Source organism: Poecile atricapillus, chromosome 3 (genome assembly GCF_030490865.1).
Source record: "Poecile atricapillus isolate bPoeAtr1 chromosome 3, bPoeAtr1.hap1, whole genome shotgun sequence".
Classification (NCBI taxonomy): Eukaryota; Metazoa; Chordata; class Aves; order Passeriformes; family Paridae; genus Poecile; species Poecile atricapillus.
Window position 1 is genome coordinate 81,168,440 of NC_081251.1, and position 17,243 is coordinate 81,185,682.

A 17,243-nucleotide genomic window follows, 5' to 3' on the forward strand; every position below is an offset into this window, starting at 1 on the left:
GAAGTTTGTGCTTTAGTATACCTCGCTGTAACACTCCCTGTGTAAGGGATTAAAAAAAAAAGCCCTCAGAACTTTACATGTCTCCCACCCCTTTAGTTTAGTGCCAGAAACAAGACAATATAATCTTGAATCTGAAAAGCTAAATTCCTTATTTTTTTCTTTTTCTTTTTCCTTGTAAGTCGTGTGGCAGGAGACCCTTAACATCTAATCAAGAGCCAGGAACTGAGGACTTGGTGAAATAACGGTGTCATGATGACATGTAAAAGGTTGCAGTATCAGCTAAAGCTATGAATGTGCAGGTCCATGTCTCTGTTGTTGATGCAACAGCAAAAAAAAAGTAATATAACAACATAAATTCAGCGTTTGAGAAAGACTGAAAATTTAATTTAGTGAAGCCGAAGTAAGGCTAATCAAGTAAATAAGGAAAAACTGAATAGATGATAAACCCATAATTATTTGATCCTGTATTTATTGAAGATGGTGAGTAGCTGAAGGTTGTGTTGATTCAAGGAGAGAGTTCAGAAATCTATTCTAAGTGTGTGTAACACATCATTCAGCCTCCAGATGAGTGAAGTCAGACAAATTTCTAGCTGATGAGTGCCCTCTGATATATAACCTGCTTAAGAGATTTAAGGCTAGAGCATTATTGAGCTGATCTCATGATAATTCCTGAGGTGCCAAGCAAGGCATCTCGGATTGATCATGAATTGATCTGGGGTCTTACTGACAACAGAGTAAAACTATTGTAGCCATGAGGAGATATCACTTTGTATGCTTTTATTAAACTTGTTACTCTAAGCTGAGTTGCTGTACAATTGCAGTTGTCTAAATTGTGGCCTTCTGTGTTAATTGTCGTAGCCGAAAAATTTTCATTCTTGGGCCTTCCCATCACGTGCCCCTCTCCCGATGTGCACTTTCCAGTGTGGACATTTACAGAACACCTCTGTATGATCTTCGAATTGACCAAAAGAGTAAGTGCATTATAAAGCTTGGACTTCACTGAGGCTTGGGTATTGACTGTGGTACTACAGTACTGAGGGCTTCTTTGTTGAGCACTTCCTTGCTGTAAGTGGCATACAAGTGCAAATCCAGTTTGAGTAAAACAAAAACTAGCTTCTGAATGATCCTGGTTGCTTCAGACATGGTCACATTATAGTCATAGTGTCTCTTTTCCTTCTGGCAAGAATTCTAAATTTTTGCTTATCTTTTCAAGTTTGAGTGTGTGCTTCAGGGTTTTAAAACTAAAAAAGTGTTACATCAAATAATAACTCACTAAACATCTTCTCCATTCTCCTGTGAAGTGTTCTGGCTGGAAAGAAAGTTTCTTTAGTTGGTTTGAGTTTGATTTCTGGTAGAGGAATAACAGAGAAACAAATAAATTTATTTGGATTGCAAGTGACTTTTTAACTTGCAAACTTAGAAACTGTTAGTCCATGAAATGCCAGTCTTTTGAACAAAGTGCGGCAAAGATAAAGTTGACATTGTGGCTTTCATGTGTTTTGAGGTATACCTAAGTGATACAGTATCTTTTCCAGAGGGGCTAATCAGTGCAGATGTGTTGTGTTTCATTGAAACTGTGATTAAACAAGCTAATTCAGGCTTTCTACATAGTGCCTGCAGAGTTTTCCTTTGGTAAGAAATGTTTGGCTTTCTGTAGAACTCCTTTATGGAGTCAAGAAGGACGCACAGCCCTACATCAAATTCTTCATCCAGTGGAGGATTTTCAAGATGTGGAGATCAATCTGTATACTCCCAAATATGCTTGAGAGTAGAAAAGATAACTTACAAATGTGGATTACTTAATCAGCTGTGGCTGTCTCTAGATTTCATTATTCAGTCAATAATAAATTCTATTAAATAATAACAAATCGAGCAATATCTTATCTGACAAGTGGGTTCTTTTACCATATAATGGGCAGTTTTTGAAAATAAAAATTCATTGACTGGGCAAATGCATGTATATTTTGAAATGTGTTTTATTTGTGTAATTAGATTTTGTGTCATAACTGAAAATCTTTTTCAGTATACTAAAAAGGTCACTCATTTAACACATTTTGTAAACGGAATCAATTATGTTTATATTTTAATGGCTTAAACATAATTTTAGTTCTGAATTTATTTAGAAACAAGTGGTTTATGATGATAGCCCTTGGAGGCAAGTAATTTTTTATAGTGGGTATGTTCTGATAAAGGTACACTGTAGCTTTCTTTTTGCACTTGAAATAGTTTTCAAAAATAAGCAATAAAAAAGAAAAAAGTAGTAAAAATCTTTATCTATATGATCTTTAATTCATTTCAGTTTATGGAGAATTGTGGAAGACTGGAATGTTTGAGCGCATGTCCCTACAGACAGATGAAGATGAACACAGTATTGAAATGCATTTGCCTTATACTGCTAAAGCCATGGAAAGGTACTAGGGCTAATTACTTCTGCAAGAATGAACATTATGTGCATTAAATAATTGAGCTGCTGTGAAGCCCAGTAGGAAATAATAATACATTTTATGACATAGAAGACCTTATGACGTATATATCTCATACTCCCCCATCCCCCAAAGAAAATTTTTGTAAGGAGAGACTCAGAGACTAGGATAAGTTGCTGTAGTTGAAACTGTGAGCAGAACAAACACCTAAATTAAGAAGTTATAACACCTCTTATACACAGGTTGACTTAATAGTGTTAATATTAGATATACTGTCATGAACTTTTTTCAGTAGCTGATTTTTTTCACCCACTTCTCAAGGCATCTCTGGAAAATTAAAATAGTTTTCTGTGGGATTTTAAGTTTGTTTGGAGCCTTAATACTAATTTTGAAATCAGGGGTGTGTATAGCTGCTGTTTCAGTTTGTTTACTTTAAATAAAAATGGTCAATCTGTGTTGGGGTTTCTTCCCTAACATCTTTCCCATCCCTTTTTTTTCCAATTTCCATTGTTTTTTGAATTTTCCCTAAGATATCGGTATTTTGGTATTGTGTTGAGCGTTTTCATATGTGTTTCATATACTGTGGAGAATTACCCAACATGCAGCATCTATACAGGGAAAATTTAATTCTTACTTCATTGCTGATTTCACTGTGTCTTTTCTTTTTGTTTGCCTGGTATTTTTACTTTGCAGCAGAGAGAAATACTGGTTTTGGGGATGTGTGTTTTCTGAAATTGAAGTACTTTGAGGTTCTAAAACAACATCCTAGTATGACCATACCAAGCTACTATCCTCAAATCAGTAGCAACCTTTTAAACCATTCTGCAGTTTCAGTTAGCAAGCCCTGAAAATTCTTCAGATGTTACTTGAATTACAACCTTTTTTCTTTTGCTTATAAGCCATAAGGATGAGTTTACTATTATTCCTGTGTTGGTCGGAGCACTGAGTGAGTCAAAAGAGCAGGAATTTGGAAAACTCTTCAGTAAATACCTAGCTGATCCTAGTAATCTCTTTGTGGTTTCTTCTGACTTTTGCCATTGGGGTAAGTTTCATATCTCATTATAAGACTAATATTTCATAGCTATTTTCAAATAATGTATTTTTATTAAAAGTTGAACATTTTAACTTTTGGTAAATTCATTTTTGCAACTTAAATGCCATCATAAAGTTAAAAAAGTCTTTAAGATCTGGAATAATAGGTAAAAAATATTGATGTGGTAACGTGTTCTCAGCCTAGTGGAGGAAATAAATGGCGAAGGTGTGTGGATTTATATACATTTCTTTACTGTTGCAATGAAATAATTGTCTGAAGTTACTTGCTGTTTTTACTTTTCTTTTAAGCACCTCAAAACAGCTTTCAAAACTAATTAGCTAAAAATTCATGCCCACATTCCTCTGATGGAAATAAGTTTTGTATGTTTTACTGCTGGGTAAGATAGCAGATGGATTATTTATGCCAATTCACCAGTGCTACCCTAGTTCATCTTGGTGGCAGAGCTGTAAAGACTCCAGAAGTCTTGATTTCTGTCCTGCTTTATAATTTTATTTTTCTTTTAAGTGTGATAGTATCTGGAAAAGGCACTGCTTCAAAAAGATATGACACAACAGACCTTCTTCCTTTTTTTCCATTGTCATCTTTGGTCAACTTAATTAAGTGCATATTTCACTCATCATTGAATTGTGGAGTAGGTGGAAGTGTATATAAGAATGACCTGATCCTGTTGTGGCTAATGGCCCATCTAGAACTGCTCATTGAATTATGATTTTTTTTCTTTTAACCTTCACTTACTGTGGGTATTGCTGTGCAAGCAGAAGTAGCCTGACTCCATGGCTGACTTTGTCAAGGGGGATAGCGAAATGAAATGGTGCTTTACTTCTTAATTTACAGAATTAGATTCTAAGGCAATAAGAGGGAATTAGTGATACTTCAGTGTCAGTTCTACCTAGTAGATTTCTCTTTAGGAATATAGCCACCCATCGTGTATTTTTTTTACTTTACTTCTGGGCTGCTACTTCATGATTGCCCTAGAATTTCCTCAATGGAGCTAAAAAGTATAAAATAAATGAAGATTACTACTTTACAAGCATTATACTTTCAAATATTTAGTAAGTATTAGGGAGTGTTTTAGCTACGATTTTTCCCTTTTTTATTTTATACGTGATTTTTGTTTCAAGGTCAGAGGTTCCGTTACAGTTACTATGATGAATCCCAAGGAGAAATTTATAGATCCATTGAGCACCTAGATAAAATGGTAAGTTTTCAGATTTGGTGGAACTAACTAACAGATTTCTCCTGTACATTCCATTTCTTTGAACACTTGAGAAATTCCTCTAACAAGATATTATAGATCAGCTATTTTATTGAATGTATAATTATCCTTTGTTTACCACAGAAAGAATTTAGCTATTGGTTTTAGCTAGTTTCCTCCCTTTTACTGACTGCGCACAATTGTATTGCGGGTATAAACTAGTAAGCATAATTAATGAGAATAAATGCATGTTCACCTACCTAAAATGCCCTAATGTAATGTAATTTCTGTCCACATACCCTCCTATGTTTTTTAAAAGCAATGAAAATTATGCGTGGAGAATTGTGGTAGTTCCAGCTTGATAGCTGTGATACCTGCTTATGGAAGCAGCATTGTGATCATGCAAAGGTTTCAGCAACATCCATTTGGAGAAGGAAAGGATGTAGGGCATTGCACTGGTCAGGAAAATGAAAGCCACCATTTCCTTGGGAGTAGCCTTCCCCCTGCCTCTTACTCTGTAGTAGGTGGTGGGGAAAAAGCAGTAGATCATACTTCATTTTGGGTTTGGCCTAAGGCTGAAAGGAATGCTAAATTCATAGAAGTACAGTGCCAATTGTGTTGCATTTTCTTTGCAGTCACAGGAGCCAAGGATTTCTTTTTAAAATAATAAAACTCCTACAACTTAATGTTCAAGACTATACTTAAGGCACAGAATAGAAGTAATTCTTCTGGAAATGTGTAACCTTAAAATTTGTTTTACAAATGTTTGCATCCTTTATGTAACTTCCGTAGAATCTATTAGAAGAGAGACCTGTTCTTATTCATGGTGTGTTAATTTCTTCCTTGTCTTGAAGGAATAAATACTATCTGCTAGAGAGATCTCTAGACTTTTTTGCTTTGTATATACATATTAACCTCTTTGTTTTTCTGCTATTCATCACTGGAATAGAAATACTAACAGTGAATAATTTGCCTTCATTCTGTTTATCCCATTTTTAGTAATTCTTGTAGTCAGTTGAGAGACTTCTCTATCAATAAGTGTTTTTCTACAGAATCCTAGAATCATCTGCTTTGAGTGTTTTTGCAGAAGGGCAGATTATGGTGCATTAGCAAACATTAGTTTCCCCCTGTTAATTTCTGTGGTGAAAGCCTGAAGATGACTTTGGCATTTAATTAATTTTAGGGAATACATTGCTGCACCAACTCTTCCTTTTGGTAGTTATTCAGCTGAATGGAAGTGACATTTTTTGTAACATGGAAAATCATGTCCACTGTTTCATAGCTATGAAAATACCTTTTCAGTCTTAAGTTTAACTAGAAAATGAAACATGCTGTATAGCAGCAAACTATGGTTATTTTTTGCTTGTTTATATCATGCCATATCTGAACACATGATTCCATATTCAGATGCTATATGGAGGAAGCTTTGCTTTGGGTGATTTTCAGAGATATCTTGTTAGCAATATTACAAAGGTCTCCCTGCCACATTTTTCCAGTTTTTGGAAGTTTGTTCAATATTATGTCCCACTTGGCTACTTCTTGTTTCCTTAGAGAAGTATTGGATTTTTTCATGTGATTTGACGTGCTAAACAAACCTGTAGTGTTGTAACCAGTATGCCTCTACACAGACAAAATAGTATTTACATAGAGACAGAACTGTACTAAAACTGGCTTAATTTTATTGGCCCTAACTAGGAAAGCAGTCAGCTGAGCACATTGTAAGGTATTTTGGGGCAAGATGAAATCAATTTTCTTTTGAAATGCCTTTATGGGAGGATGATGGCCTCTTCCTTAATTGGACTGTACCTTACATATAGATGTGTTTTCTCACCTAGTGCATAAAAACTGCTGAACATTTGGGGCATTGAAGTTTACAGCTATTAGACTCCAGCATAAAACAAATACAGAGTAGTAAATATTGCTGGGCAGACATCAATTTCTCATCAATGGTAATTATTGGATCTGACCCCTGTCACCACAGTGCATTTTGTGATATTATGGCAAAAGGAGGAAATAGCCTCGTGGTTAGAAGGGGTACCTTAGGGGTGAATCCTCAAATGAGGAGTTATAACTGAGCAGCTGCTGTGCAATAGTTTGTATATCATGACGTGAAACACGCTATCTTTTTACATATTAGTGGGGAAAGTATTTTGTAAGACATGGTTTTAGAATAATTGGTTTTGACTGACTGCTCACTTCAGTATTCACTGCAACAGTGCTCATTTTATATGAGCATATATTTGGCATGTGATACTTTACACCTCACTTGAGTCAATGGGAGGATTGTGTTACCCTGAATGCTGATGGGGGAAAATGCAGTCACTGAGGAATGCTGTGCAGGAATAGCCAGTACTTGTTGTCCAGGAAAAATGCTAGCTCCAGTGGCATCTCAGGTAGCTCTAATGACCTGCTAAATTCTGGTGGCTTCTGCAGTGCTGCTGCGGTGTGCCAGGACCTTCCACAGTGCTCCAGCCTGAGAAGGCTTCTTAGGTTGGGCATAATGTAAGATTATGAGTCTCTGCCTGGATGCCCAGGTCCCTGTTCTCTTATCTGTGGCCAGACAGTAATTTTCCTGGCGGTTGTCATGTAGTCTGAGTGACTCACACATGCAAAGATAGTTGGGCTGGATAGTACTAAGGCCAAGTTTGTTTCCACTTCCATTAGAATGCTATTAGCTTAGATCTTTGAGTGTGAAGAAGAAGCTGAAATAATTGATAATAAACTTCAATGTGACCAGCCAAAGCATTATTGGCATATAGTATAAAATGAACCTATAAGTTGGAGGGCTTTTTTTTGTTTGTTTGTTTTGAGATATGTGCATGGAGTTATTATTTTTTGAAGTTTTTTTGTAGGGTTGTAGATACTTGATCCTATAAAGGGATGATATTTTAAAATGTAACACTTTAATCATATTATGTGCACTGTGCTAGGATATTGTAGATGCCATTAGTAGTATCTGGGTAACTGAGATATGCAATTTCTATGTGATGCCATAATGACTGTGTGATAATTATGATTACACTTTTATCATGTGGGTTTTGTTACGTATTTTAATTCTGTTCTAAGCTCTGCCTTGCTGAGTTGTTTGGAATACTGAAAATTATTAGCTTCATACCTCTGCTTTTTATAAAACACAACCTGGCAGTAATGTTTTTTGTTCCTCAACACCATTTTAGACTGAGGAGCAAGCTTGATAGTCTTTGCTTCTCTGCCACAATGATTTTTAAATCCAAAAGATTGAAAAGTTCAGTATAACCCAGTGCTTATAGGACATCTGTTTGTATGAATTCCCTATAGACTTTGTCCAGTGTCTGATGTATGGAACTCTTGTTAGCGTTTTCTGGGATGAACTGTATAGCTGTAAATGTTTTGCAGTGCTGAACTGTGAATTGAAATAAGCTTACTAGGCATTCTCATAAATCCATGTCCATTCATTTCGGACAAATGCTCAAATGCCTCTGCCCCATATATTCCAGTGACTTGCAATTGTAAAATGAGTCTCTTAATTGAGCAGCCATTTTCATTTTTTTAGACAGTCATGAAGAGGTTTTATAAACAGATAAAATATATTCTCATGAACTGTTAAGTATCTGAGTAAGTGCCGTATGCATGTTTAGTTTCACTTGATTATGTAGTCAAGTTTAGTTTTGCTTTCTTTAGATGTGTATTGACATACATAATCTACAAGTAAATGGATGGTTAAAAGATATGCTTTGGAAACTTTGGAAGTGCAATGTATCTATGTAACCACTGCTAGTTAGAGAATAGCTACCATTATTTTCTTTGGCACTCATTTAGGCTGTGTAGATCTGGAGTGATTAACAGCTGTAATTACTGGCCAAGGGTCCAAACACCCTCTCCATAACTCCAGAAGAACTGAGCTGTTACCACCAATTGGCCAGCTTGGTTTTGTTTTTCCATAAAGCATATTTCTTTATTAATTCATCTTATGTCTGTTTCTGTTTAAAAGTGCATAAGGGTAGTGGTTATCATTGCTGTTTTATAATTCTCCCAGCTCTCCTGGGAACCTTCTGCTCCTCCATTGTAAGTTGTGATCCAGCCTGAGTAATTAGTTGATATCTGCCAGATCAGCCAGTGCCCTTGCAGAATGTTCTGGAAATTTCACTCTTGAGGGGGAGACTTCAGACTGACTGCTTCCTGCAATGTGGCTTCTCCTTTGATCACTCAAAAATAGGGGAAAGAGCTGGGAAAAATGCAGAAATCTTAGAAGAAACTATTTCCTTTTCTGGTATCAACCTTCAGTTATTCCCATTCAAAGTATATGTTTTTTTCTAGATTCTTTTCTGTTTCACCAACAGAAGCAGCATAACTATGTATTTTATTGAGTTAGTGAGTGTCTGGAGCTCATTTCTGTGGTGAAGTGAATTAATAATTTTCGAGGAAGGGAAAAAGAAGAGGATGGAGTCTAATACAGTCAAAAGAGCAAACCTGTGATGAAACCGAGACAATAATTAATTTAGACTTGTTTTTAAACTGCTTTCATGGTGTTTGGTCTGCTTTATGGGATGGGTTAAGAGTAGGCTGTATCTGGAGTTGAAGGATTCTTTCTGCTTTTAAGAATGCAAATGTTTCTATATGTGGAAGATTTAGTTTTCCACATGTGTGCTGGTATTCTCAGCATGACTCCATGGGATCATGGATCTTGCTCTCAAGGGAAGAAAGGATGTACATATGTGACTCATGTAAAATGGAAGCACCATCTTCTGGTTCTTATGTTTTTGTTGTGCACCAACTTGATAGTGCTTAGAGCTTTTCTGGATCTGATTTTTGTGCTCTGAGCAAATGGACAGGCCATGCCCAGAACAACTGCCTTACAGGCCTGGTGTGTCCAGGATATATCGCACTTGTCATGTGCATGAATCGCATGTGTGTAGTGCTGGTTTTATCTAGGGTTTTTGGACATCCTGAGGTCCCAGACAAGTGCTTGGCCCTGAACTTTGTTACCAGGGAGAGCAGATGGAGGCACAACTTCTTCCTGCTTTGCCCTTTTAGTAAATTTGTCTGGTTACAGCTGTACCAAATCTTACGGAAGTGGGGCAGTCTTGGATGGTGGGGATCAACTAGTCTGCAGGATTTTTAACATGAGCTTCACTGGTATTTGCAAAGATAACTTCATAGATCTGTGGGTTATTGGCAGCTTTGGAAGAGCTCCTGCACTTTTAGTTTGGCAAGGAATGGAAACAAGATGACTACAAGCTAGAGCTCACATGCTATTCCCTTGATATCCTTGCTACCAAGTGGAGGGTTTTTCCTCCTGCTCAGTTGTAACAAATAGATGATGGATGAACACCTGCTTGTGAATGTGTAATGTAATTATTGCTATCAATTCTTTTTCAGGGTATGAGCATTATAGAACAGCTAGATCCTGTATCTTTTAGCAATTACTTGAAGAAATACCATAATACAATATGTGGAAGACATCCGATTGGAGTGCTATTAAATGTAAGTAACTTTTTTACTTGTTGAAGAATGTAACTTCTGGAAAAATGCTTGCATTTGTAAAACACAATATAGCTGCAGTGTTCTTAGTTCTAAAATGTCAAGCCTTGAAAAAATTAATTTTTTTAAGTGTTCTCAATTTGGTCTCTGACTTCCATGTCTTGCATATAGACAAATGTAAGCTCTTGAAAGGGCTGAGGGTTTTAAGTTCCCTAAGGGAGATGAGATACCATATTCCTTTTGAATTTCAATAAAATGCAATAATTCACTTCCTTTTGGCCCTAAATAAATGAACAAATAAATCCATCTCCCTGAAGAAGTATGTACTTGTTCTTTTGAATCAGTACTTATGAACGTGTGTTTAGTTTCTCTATATTGCTATTAGCTAGCTATTGTGAGTGCCTTGTGATGTCTGGCAGTGGTTTTGAGTTTTGCAAATATAGTGAGAGATGGCCTCAGTAAGTATTAGTGCAGAGCACCATTAACTCATAAATTAACAGCAATTAGAATTCAGATTACTTTCTGGTTACCGTATTCTGTTTTGGTGATGTAGTGCAGACATAAATCTGGCTTAACTTAGTTGTCTAAATTTGGTCACAGCTGCTTTACAGCACTGGTGGAGTGCTGCAGATTTGTCATATTGCTTGAGTGAATCTCACTGTATTTTTACTGTAATTCAAATCTGAAACAAGGAAGCACGTTAACTTTTAAAAAAGGGAAAACTTAATTCACTGGGAATGTAGTCTGAATGGAGAACATAGAGAGGAAGGTTTTAAAATGTTGTCCATAAAAGTTTGTATGAGCAATAGCAATATTGGCAATGCATGTAGCAAAAGTTCAGTACTATGACAACTCTGCAAATATACCCATCTCTTACCCTTGGATAACTATTAGTTTTACAGTGAATCACAGCTAAATTCTGTTCATTCACTTTTGCCAATTGTCACACTTGAATAAATTATCCTTGTACTTTCTTTTTCCTTAATGGAAGAAATAGAATCTGAAGTGTTAATAGTGCTCAGTTTTCTCCTGTTGTATTCATCTTTCTGTATAAATTCTCCATAGAATTGGAAGAATTGTTTCTATAGGAGGTATCATGAAAGGTTCAGTGTTGCTTTAGAGAACTGCATAGATGTACACAGTGCAGTGGGGGAAACATCATTGAATGAAACAGCACAGAAATGGGCTAGGTCCACTAGTTACGGGGAGGTGCTTCTATAATGAGCTTATGAGAGATGGTGCAAGGACCTTGGAGGCCTAGGAAATGTAATTTCACTGATACCTCTTCTTAAACAACTCTTTTTCTCTCCTCAGGCTATCAATGAGCTCCAGAAGAATGGCATGAATATGAGCTTTTCATTTTTGAATTACGCTCAGTCAAGCCAGTGTCGAAACTGGCAAGACAGCTCAGTGAGTTATGCAGCTGGAGCACTTATGGTCCACTGAACTGCTGAATGCTCAGGGATGGCACCTGCACACACTCTGTATACGGGGTCCCAGCCTAGCCCTTACAAAGATACAGTCCCTGGTCTTTGGGTATACTGAAACCTCAAACTAATAGAACTCTGTTCTTTTCTAGTAGGTGTAGTCCTTCCTTAGTTTCAACTCATTTAAAAATGCTTTCTTGTTTAGGACAATGGAAGGAAGACTGGTATCAGAGCTTTTTGTGAGAGTTTTTTTTTCTTTGGAAAAGATAATGGCTATGAAGGCATGGTGGTAGACTGTCCTTAAAAATAGAACATGTAAAGCATTTACCATATCCTAAATTTGCACTCTTTGCAGACCTGTGCACATATACTCAGCTTTCAGAATAGTTTTGCAAGTTGTAAATGGAAAAAGGGGGTGGAAGCTTTTTAATAAAAGAAAAAAAAAGGAAAACAACGCATTTATAAATGATTCTGTATTAGAATATAATAAAACTCCAGTATAGTCAGTTACTACCCGTGATGTACAACAGATATCTTCTATTTTAGTTGCTAATAAAGGGCTACACAAACCAAAATAGTCTGATTTAAACTTATTGCTTTGTGTTCTGTATGTGGCTGCTTGTCATTAATATTTTTTTATTCTCACTTCTTATGCTTGATAATTCAGCCGTTCTGTAAAATACTTTAGAATGTATTTTTTATTCAACATTTGTTGACTACATCATTTACAGTTTTTTTTAATCTTAAACCTGCACTATGAGTTCAGCTGTGCAAAAGAATTTGGAAAACTTTTTGTATAGTCTGATCTTTTTTGTTTCATAATTAATCTATGAAGTAGTATCTTTTAGTATGTGATACAATTTTGTATCAGCAATATAATTTTAATGATTTTTATGCTCATTTTGATTATTCAAGTGAAATATACGAAGTATTTTTGTTTGAAGTTACTAACAATTGAAAACAAGCAGTAACATGAAAATGATAATTCTTAGAGTATCTGTCTGGCATTCATAGCCACAGAAGCCATACAGTGCTAATCTCAAGGAATTATTCCTCAAAGATTATTTGGAAGGGGGAGGTAAGGCTTCTCTTTTTTTTTTTTTAATTTTATTTTTTATTCTTTGAGTGTGGGTAGAGTTGTTTCATGTTTGAACATCCCATGTTAAAAGTTCTTGAACTTTCTTGCAGCCAAAATAATGATGTAATTATTTCAGTTGTCATTCCCAAAGACTTCCTTTTGTTCTAATAAGAAATGCAAAGTAGGATGCAATATTGGCTCATTATCTAAATGGAGATTTCATTCCTTGATATTTCACCTGCTATCAAGAAACCTCCTGGTACATTCAGCTTTCCTAAGTGGCAGTGGGCAATTTCAGAATTCAATTTAGATTATCTCTGAAAGTTGTGGTAATTGCTGCATGCAAAGTCTTAGCTGAAAGCATACCAGACATCTTGTTTATTCCTATTAAAATAACCTCTGCTTGCGTCACTTCTATTTACCTTATCACAGTTGGCCACCATTTTAATAATAGCAGGTGAATGCTCCATTTATAAAATGAACTACTTTGCAGATGTTCAAAATCCATCCCAAATGCCAAACTTTTGTGCATGCCTGTTCTTTTAGTTGCCTTGCTGCTCTGCCTTGCTCTTGGAAAGTCTCAGCAGCAGACAGGGAAAACAACTTTCAGATTACTGTTGACAGACCAGCAAGAAGGCTGTGCAGGTAAAACTGAATTGGTAGGCAGTCTTTGTAAATACTCGTCTGACTGTGCCTTATTAACAAAATAGTTTGATCATGAAGTTTTTTTAAAAAATCTTTGGTGAATACAAGTTTAATTAGGGCTTGGGTTTCTTTCAGTCTTATGCCAAATGCTTATCATTATTGAAACATACAGTTAATTGGAACAGTTAAGTGTATACCTTTTCCGTAAGGTAAAACATAGCAATTAGCTTCTGAATACAAATGCCCAAGTTGCATCTTAGTTCTGCAAGATAGTTTTAACGAAAAAAGCCCATAACTGGAAGAGCTTTGAGGAAACTGGTCAGCCATTTTGCTCAGCGTAATGTTATTAAATATCTTATATTGAAAGCACTTCACATGTAAACTGTACAATGTATTTCAAAATAAAGTTTTTAATTAAAATGGGAATTTCTGTGCCTACTAGTAATAACCAGCAATGACAGTTCAGAAACCCACTCAGAGAGAAATTTAAAGCTTTGTGAAACCTGTACTAAATTAAAAAGCCCTAGTAAAAGCTTTTTTTTTTTTACCAAAAAATACCTGATTTCAAAGAACTTGGAATATTTTTTTTTCCCTTTTGGTGGGCTTGGAAGGAGTTGACTTCAGTGCTCTGTTTCTTGGTGTGTTTAAGATGTGTTAGGAGGGAAAGCAGAATCTTCTGAAAAAATCTTCATTCAAGACTATTAATTCATTATTATTATAGCTTTACCACACATTTTATTCTCATTTAAATATACATTTATATACAGCATGTTGGGACAAAGATTGTCTGGTTTAGACAATACTGAATATTAAGTCCTGCTCACTTTTCTGGAGGTTTCTTCTATGCATAAAATGCCTGAGTTTGACTGCTCTTTTGGTGCAGAAAATCCAGTCAGGATTTTAATCCATTTTAATCCAATCCATTTTAAAATTTTGGCATTTTAGAGAAACGTTCACTGTGTGAAAATGTTGGTTAAAATGTTCCTCTCGTTTTCTGTTCTCATGTTGTTCACAAAGGAGCTTTATGTATTTTGTTTCCCTTAAATACTGCCTAAAAAGTTCTTTTTAAGTACTGTCTACTGAGTTCCTAGTTCTTCAGTTCAATTTTTTTGACACTGAAGTGGCATAATAGGTCTTCCACTGCATTGTGTTTAGATTAGCAGAAGCAGGAGGAAGCAGAGGCAGAAACAGTATCATTCTGCAGGGCAGTGAATGGCGCTGGACATTGGGAGCCACCTCCTGCTTTGAAGCACTCGTGGCATGGAGCGAGTTTGGTATAGCTGTTCCAACTCTCAGCCTTTTATTTCAAGTTATAATGACAGCTTGGCTGTATGTTTGTTTTAAAGATCACTACTTGAGTGGCTTTGATCCAGTGTTCTCATTTAAGCTGGACTTCTACTCCATTGCAGTTCTCCTTTCTCAGTGCCTTCAGAAATGTGGAGTTTGCCCTCACTTTTTTAGACAGCTCTTGCTCTCACTGGTTCCCATTTAGGGCTTGTTGCTGTGTCTGAGTAGTCTTGCATATTGCTGTAGGCTTTACTTGGGAATTTTGGATTGACATGTCAAGTAGTGAAATGGGGGAGGGGGAGGAGGGTGTCTTTGACACAGACACAGTCTCTCACTACCTCAGCATCTTGTTTCTGTAGCTGTAGGGTTTTTCCATTTCCTGTTTCTAATTTTCCCTTTGTTCCCTCAGGAAAAAAAAAAAAAGCTCTTCTCTGCATCAAAGGAAGCTTGGCTCTGAAATTGTTATCAATCACCATGATTTGCAGTTGCTATTTCCTCAGGCTGAGTTGTGCTAACATCTGATCCACTCTCAAAAAATTGCCAGAACTATTGTGTTTCTAGAGAAATGTTTAAAATCCCTTTGCCTTCCTACATCAGTGGCAAAACTTCCTGAAAGTTAGCCTTGAAAAGATCTTTAGTGTGACCAAATACAAATTTGGGTGTCCAGTGTAGTGCATGTGAAAGCTGTGAGATGTTTTGCGTTGGGGCCTACGGTGTAGCCAGATGGCCTTTTCAATAGATGGTTGCAAAACATGACTTGGAATGAGTCTGTAGGGGTGAAATTACTTTATTCTCTCAGTAATGCACAATCTATTGTCTCTAAAGTTAGTTTTATTTCATTTTTTTTTCTTACTTGATTTTGCCTAATTCTGCAAACAATTTGTCCCCGTAACTTCCAGATACCTGATGTCATTTGGGGGTTATTTTATGCCAGGATTAGCTGAAAACTCAATGTTTGTTTCTTCATGTCTTTTGTGGTGCCTATTTAGTATGTGCATTCCCTACTGCTGGAGTCTGAGGCATCTCCTCCCATTGCATATGCCCCAGGAATGCAAATGTTGTGGTACTGGTATATCCAAATTAAGAAAGCAATTATGTCAGTTTGTTTTCCTGCAGGTTGCAGGAAGGTGTTTTGGTAGAGGCTTGGATCTTTTTGGAGAGGACAGAGAAATGAGAAGATGGGGAAGAAAATGGTTGCTTTTCAAGTTTGATGTCAGCAACTGTTCTGCTATCCTGTTTGGAGGCTGACATGCTGCCAAACACTGCCCAGTGTGGCTGTCATGCAGGTGCAGTGGTGGGCAACCTGTTACTGCTAATTCAAGGAGATACTATGCTGGAGGTGTCTTGTCAAGCGGAGCTCAGTTTGTTGAAATTCAGGGGTGAGAATCCCATGCTGAAATCTTTAAGTTATAAAGCTAAATAGAGGTATCTCCACCTTTTCACAAAAGTGACAGAAGGACCTCCATAGCCCCCAGGTTCTTGGTGAATTTAAGAGAAGGTAATTTAAATAATTTTCTCAGTCCTGTGATCTTGATTGATATAAAAATGTATTCCCTATAAACACTTCTACATACCTTTTGCAGAGCTTGTGGACCCCAAGTTATTTTATTATTAATGTCATACAAAAATATAGTCTAATTCTAGTAGTTGTCTTTAAATCTCATTAAAAAAATTAGCCAGGGCCTCAAATTCTGCAGTGAGTGAAGCCAGTAACGAAACTTCAGATTTGACTGATGTAAAGTTTGCTCTGTATGACAAAGACCTAAATGACAGAAAGAATAAAACATTGTGTCAAACATCAAACTAAGAACTCTGCAAACCTAAACTTCTCAGATTTCCTTTTTATCTAGTTAGGTTTTAAAAACTGAGAAATTAGTTTCCTGCTCCCTGTGACTGTAACTTCACAAGACTGAAAACTGCTGTGCTCTTGGATGAAGTCCCTTTTCTGGTAAAGGTGTTTATTTTTCTGCTGATCTCTTGCAGCAGAAAGTTGAGTGTTGACATCTTAGTGCCTGGGCTGCAGAGGCTTGTCTGGGCTCCTGATCTGTGTGGGCAGGTAGGGAAAGCCATCCCCTGGGATTTGTCGGCTGAGACTTAAACTACTTTTCATTTGTCTCCAGAATTGCTATAAAGGTTTTGAAGAATGAGCCTTTAAGCTCAGCTATGATTAATAAGTGTTGAACTCATGCATGTTTTTTGCTGGTAAAATTTATTTTTCTTTGTGATCGCAGTCCAGAGAGACAAATAATCTGTCAGGAAGATACCTGCTGTAAATGGGTGGTCTGGAAATGCGGTCTGGCCTCACAATTGCTATCAGGAAGAAAGCACATTTCTGCACTGCAAGGAATGGTTTTCTGTTTGCAGAGCTGCAATGTAACCAAATGCTGCTTTTAAGCTGTTCTGAAATAAACTGACTTGGTAGTTGATTGTAAGCACATAGCTCTGGAATGGGCTCAGCGCTGCATCCATCAGATGGGCAGCAGGGCAGCAGGATGCATTACTGACAAGTGCCCCACATATTTCCAAGCCAACTTCAAAGCACAGGGCTGACGAGGGAAAACGATTCCATTTAAGTGGAAAACAGGCATGTTGTGGCAGGTGTAAATCTACTTTATGGAGCCTACACGAGTAGTCTCATATTCATTTAAAGGAAAACAATTAATCCAAACCGCGG

At 36.7% G+C, this 17,243-nt stretch overlaps 1 protein-coding gene across 2 annotated transcripts in view; it reads left to right on the forward strand.

Annotated features, from left to right (window-relative positions):
- Window positions 1-13,702, forward strand: part of MEMO1 (mediator of cell motility 1) — a 29,138-nt gene extending 15,436 nt beyond the window's left edge. The window contains exons 4-9 of one of the 2 annotated variants that reach the window (XM_058835530.1): window positions 859-971; window positions 2,300-2,411; window positions 3,323-3,465; window positions 4,599-4,675; window positions 10,031-10,135; window positions 11,447-13,702. In XM_058835530.1, the coding sequence (XP_058691513.1) occupies window positions 859-971; window positions 2,300-2,411; window positions 3,323-3,465; window positions 4,599-4,675; window positions 10,031-10,135; window positions 11,447-11,578 (682 nt within the window). In that variant the 3' untranslated portion in view covers window positions 11,579-13,702. The remainder of the gene's footprint in view (window positions 1-858; window positions 972-2,299; window positions 2,412-3,322; window positions 3,466-4,598; window positions 4,676-10,030; window positions 10,136-11,446) is intronic. The other variant, XM_058835531.1, reaches the window with a different exon arrangement.
- Window positions 13,703-17,243: the final 3,541 nt, after the last annotated feature.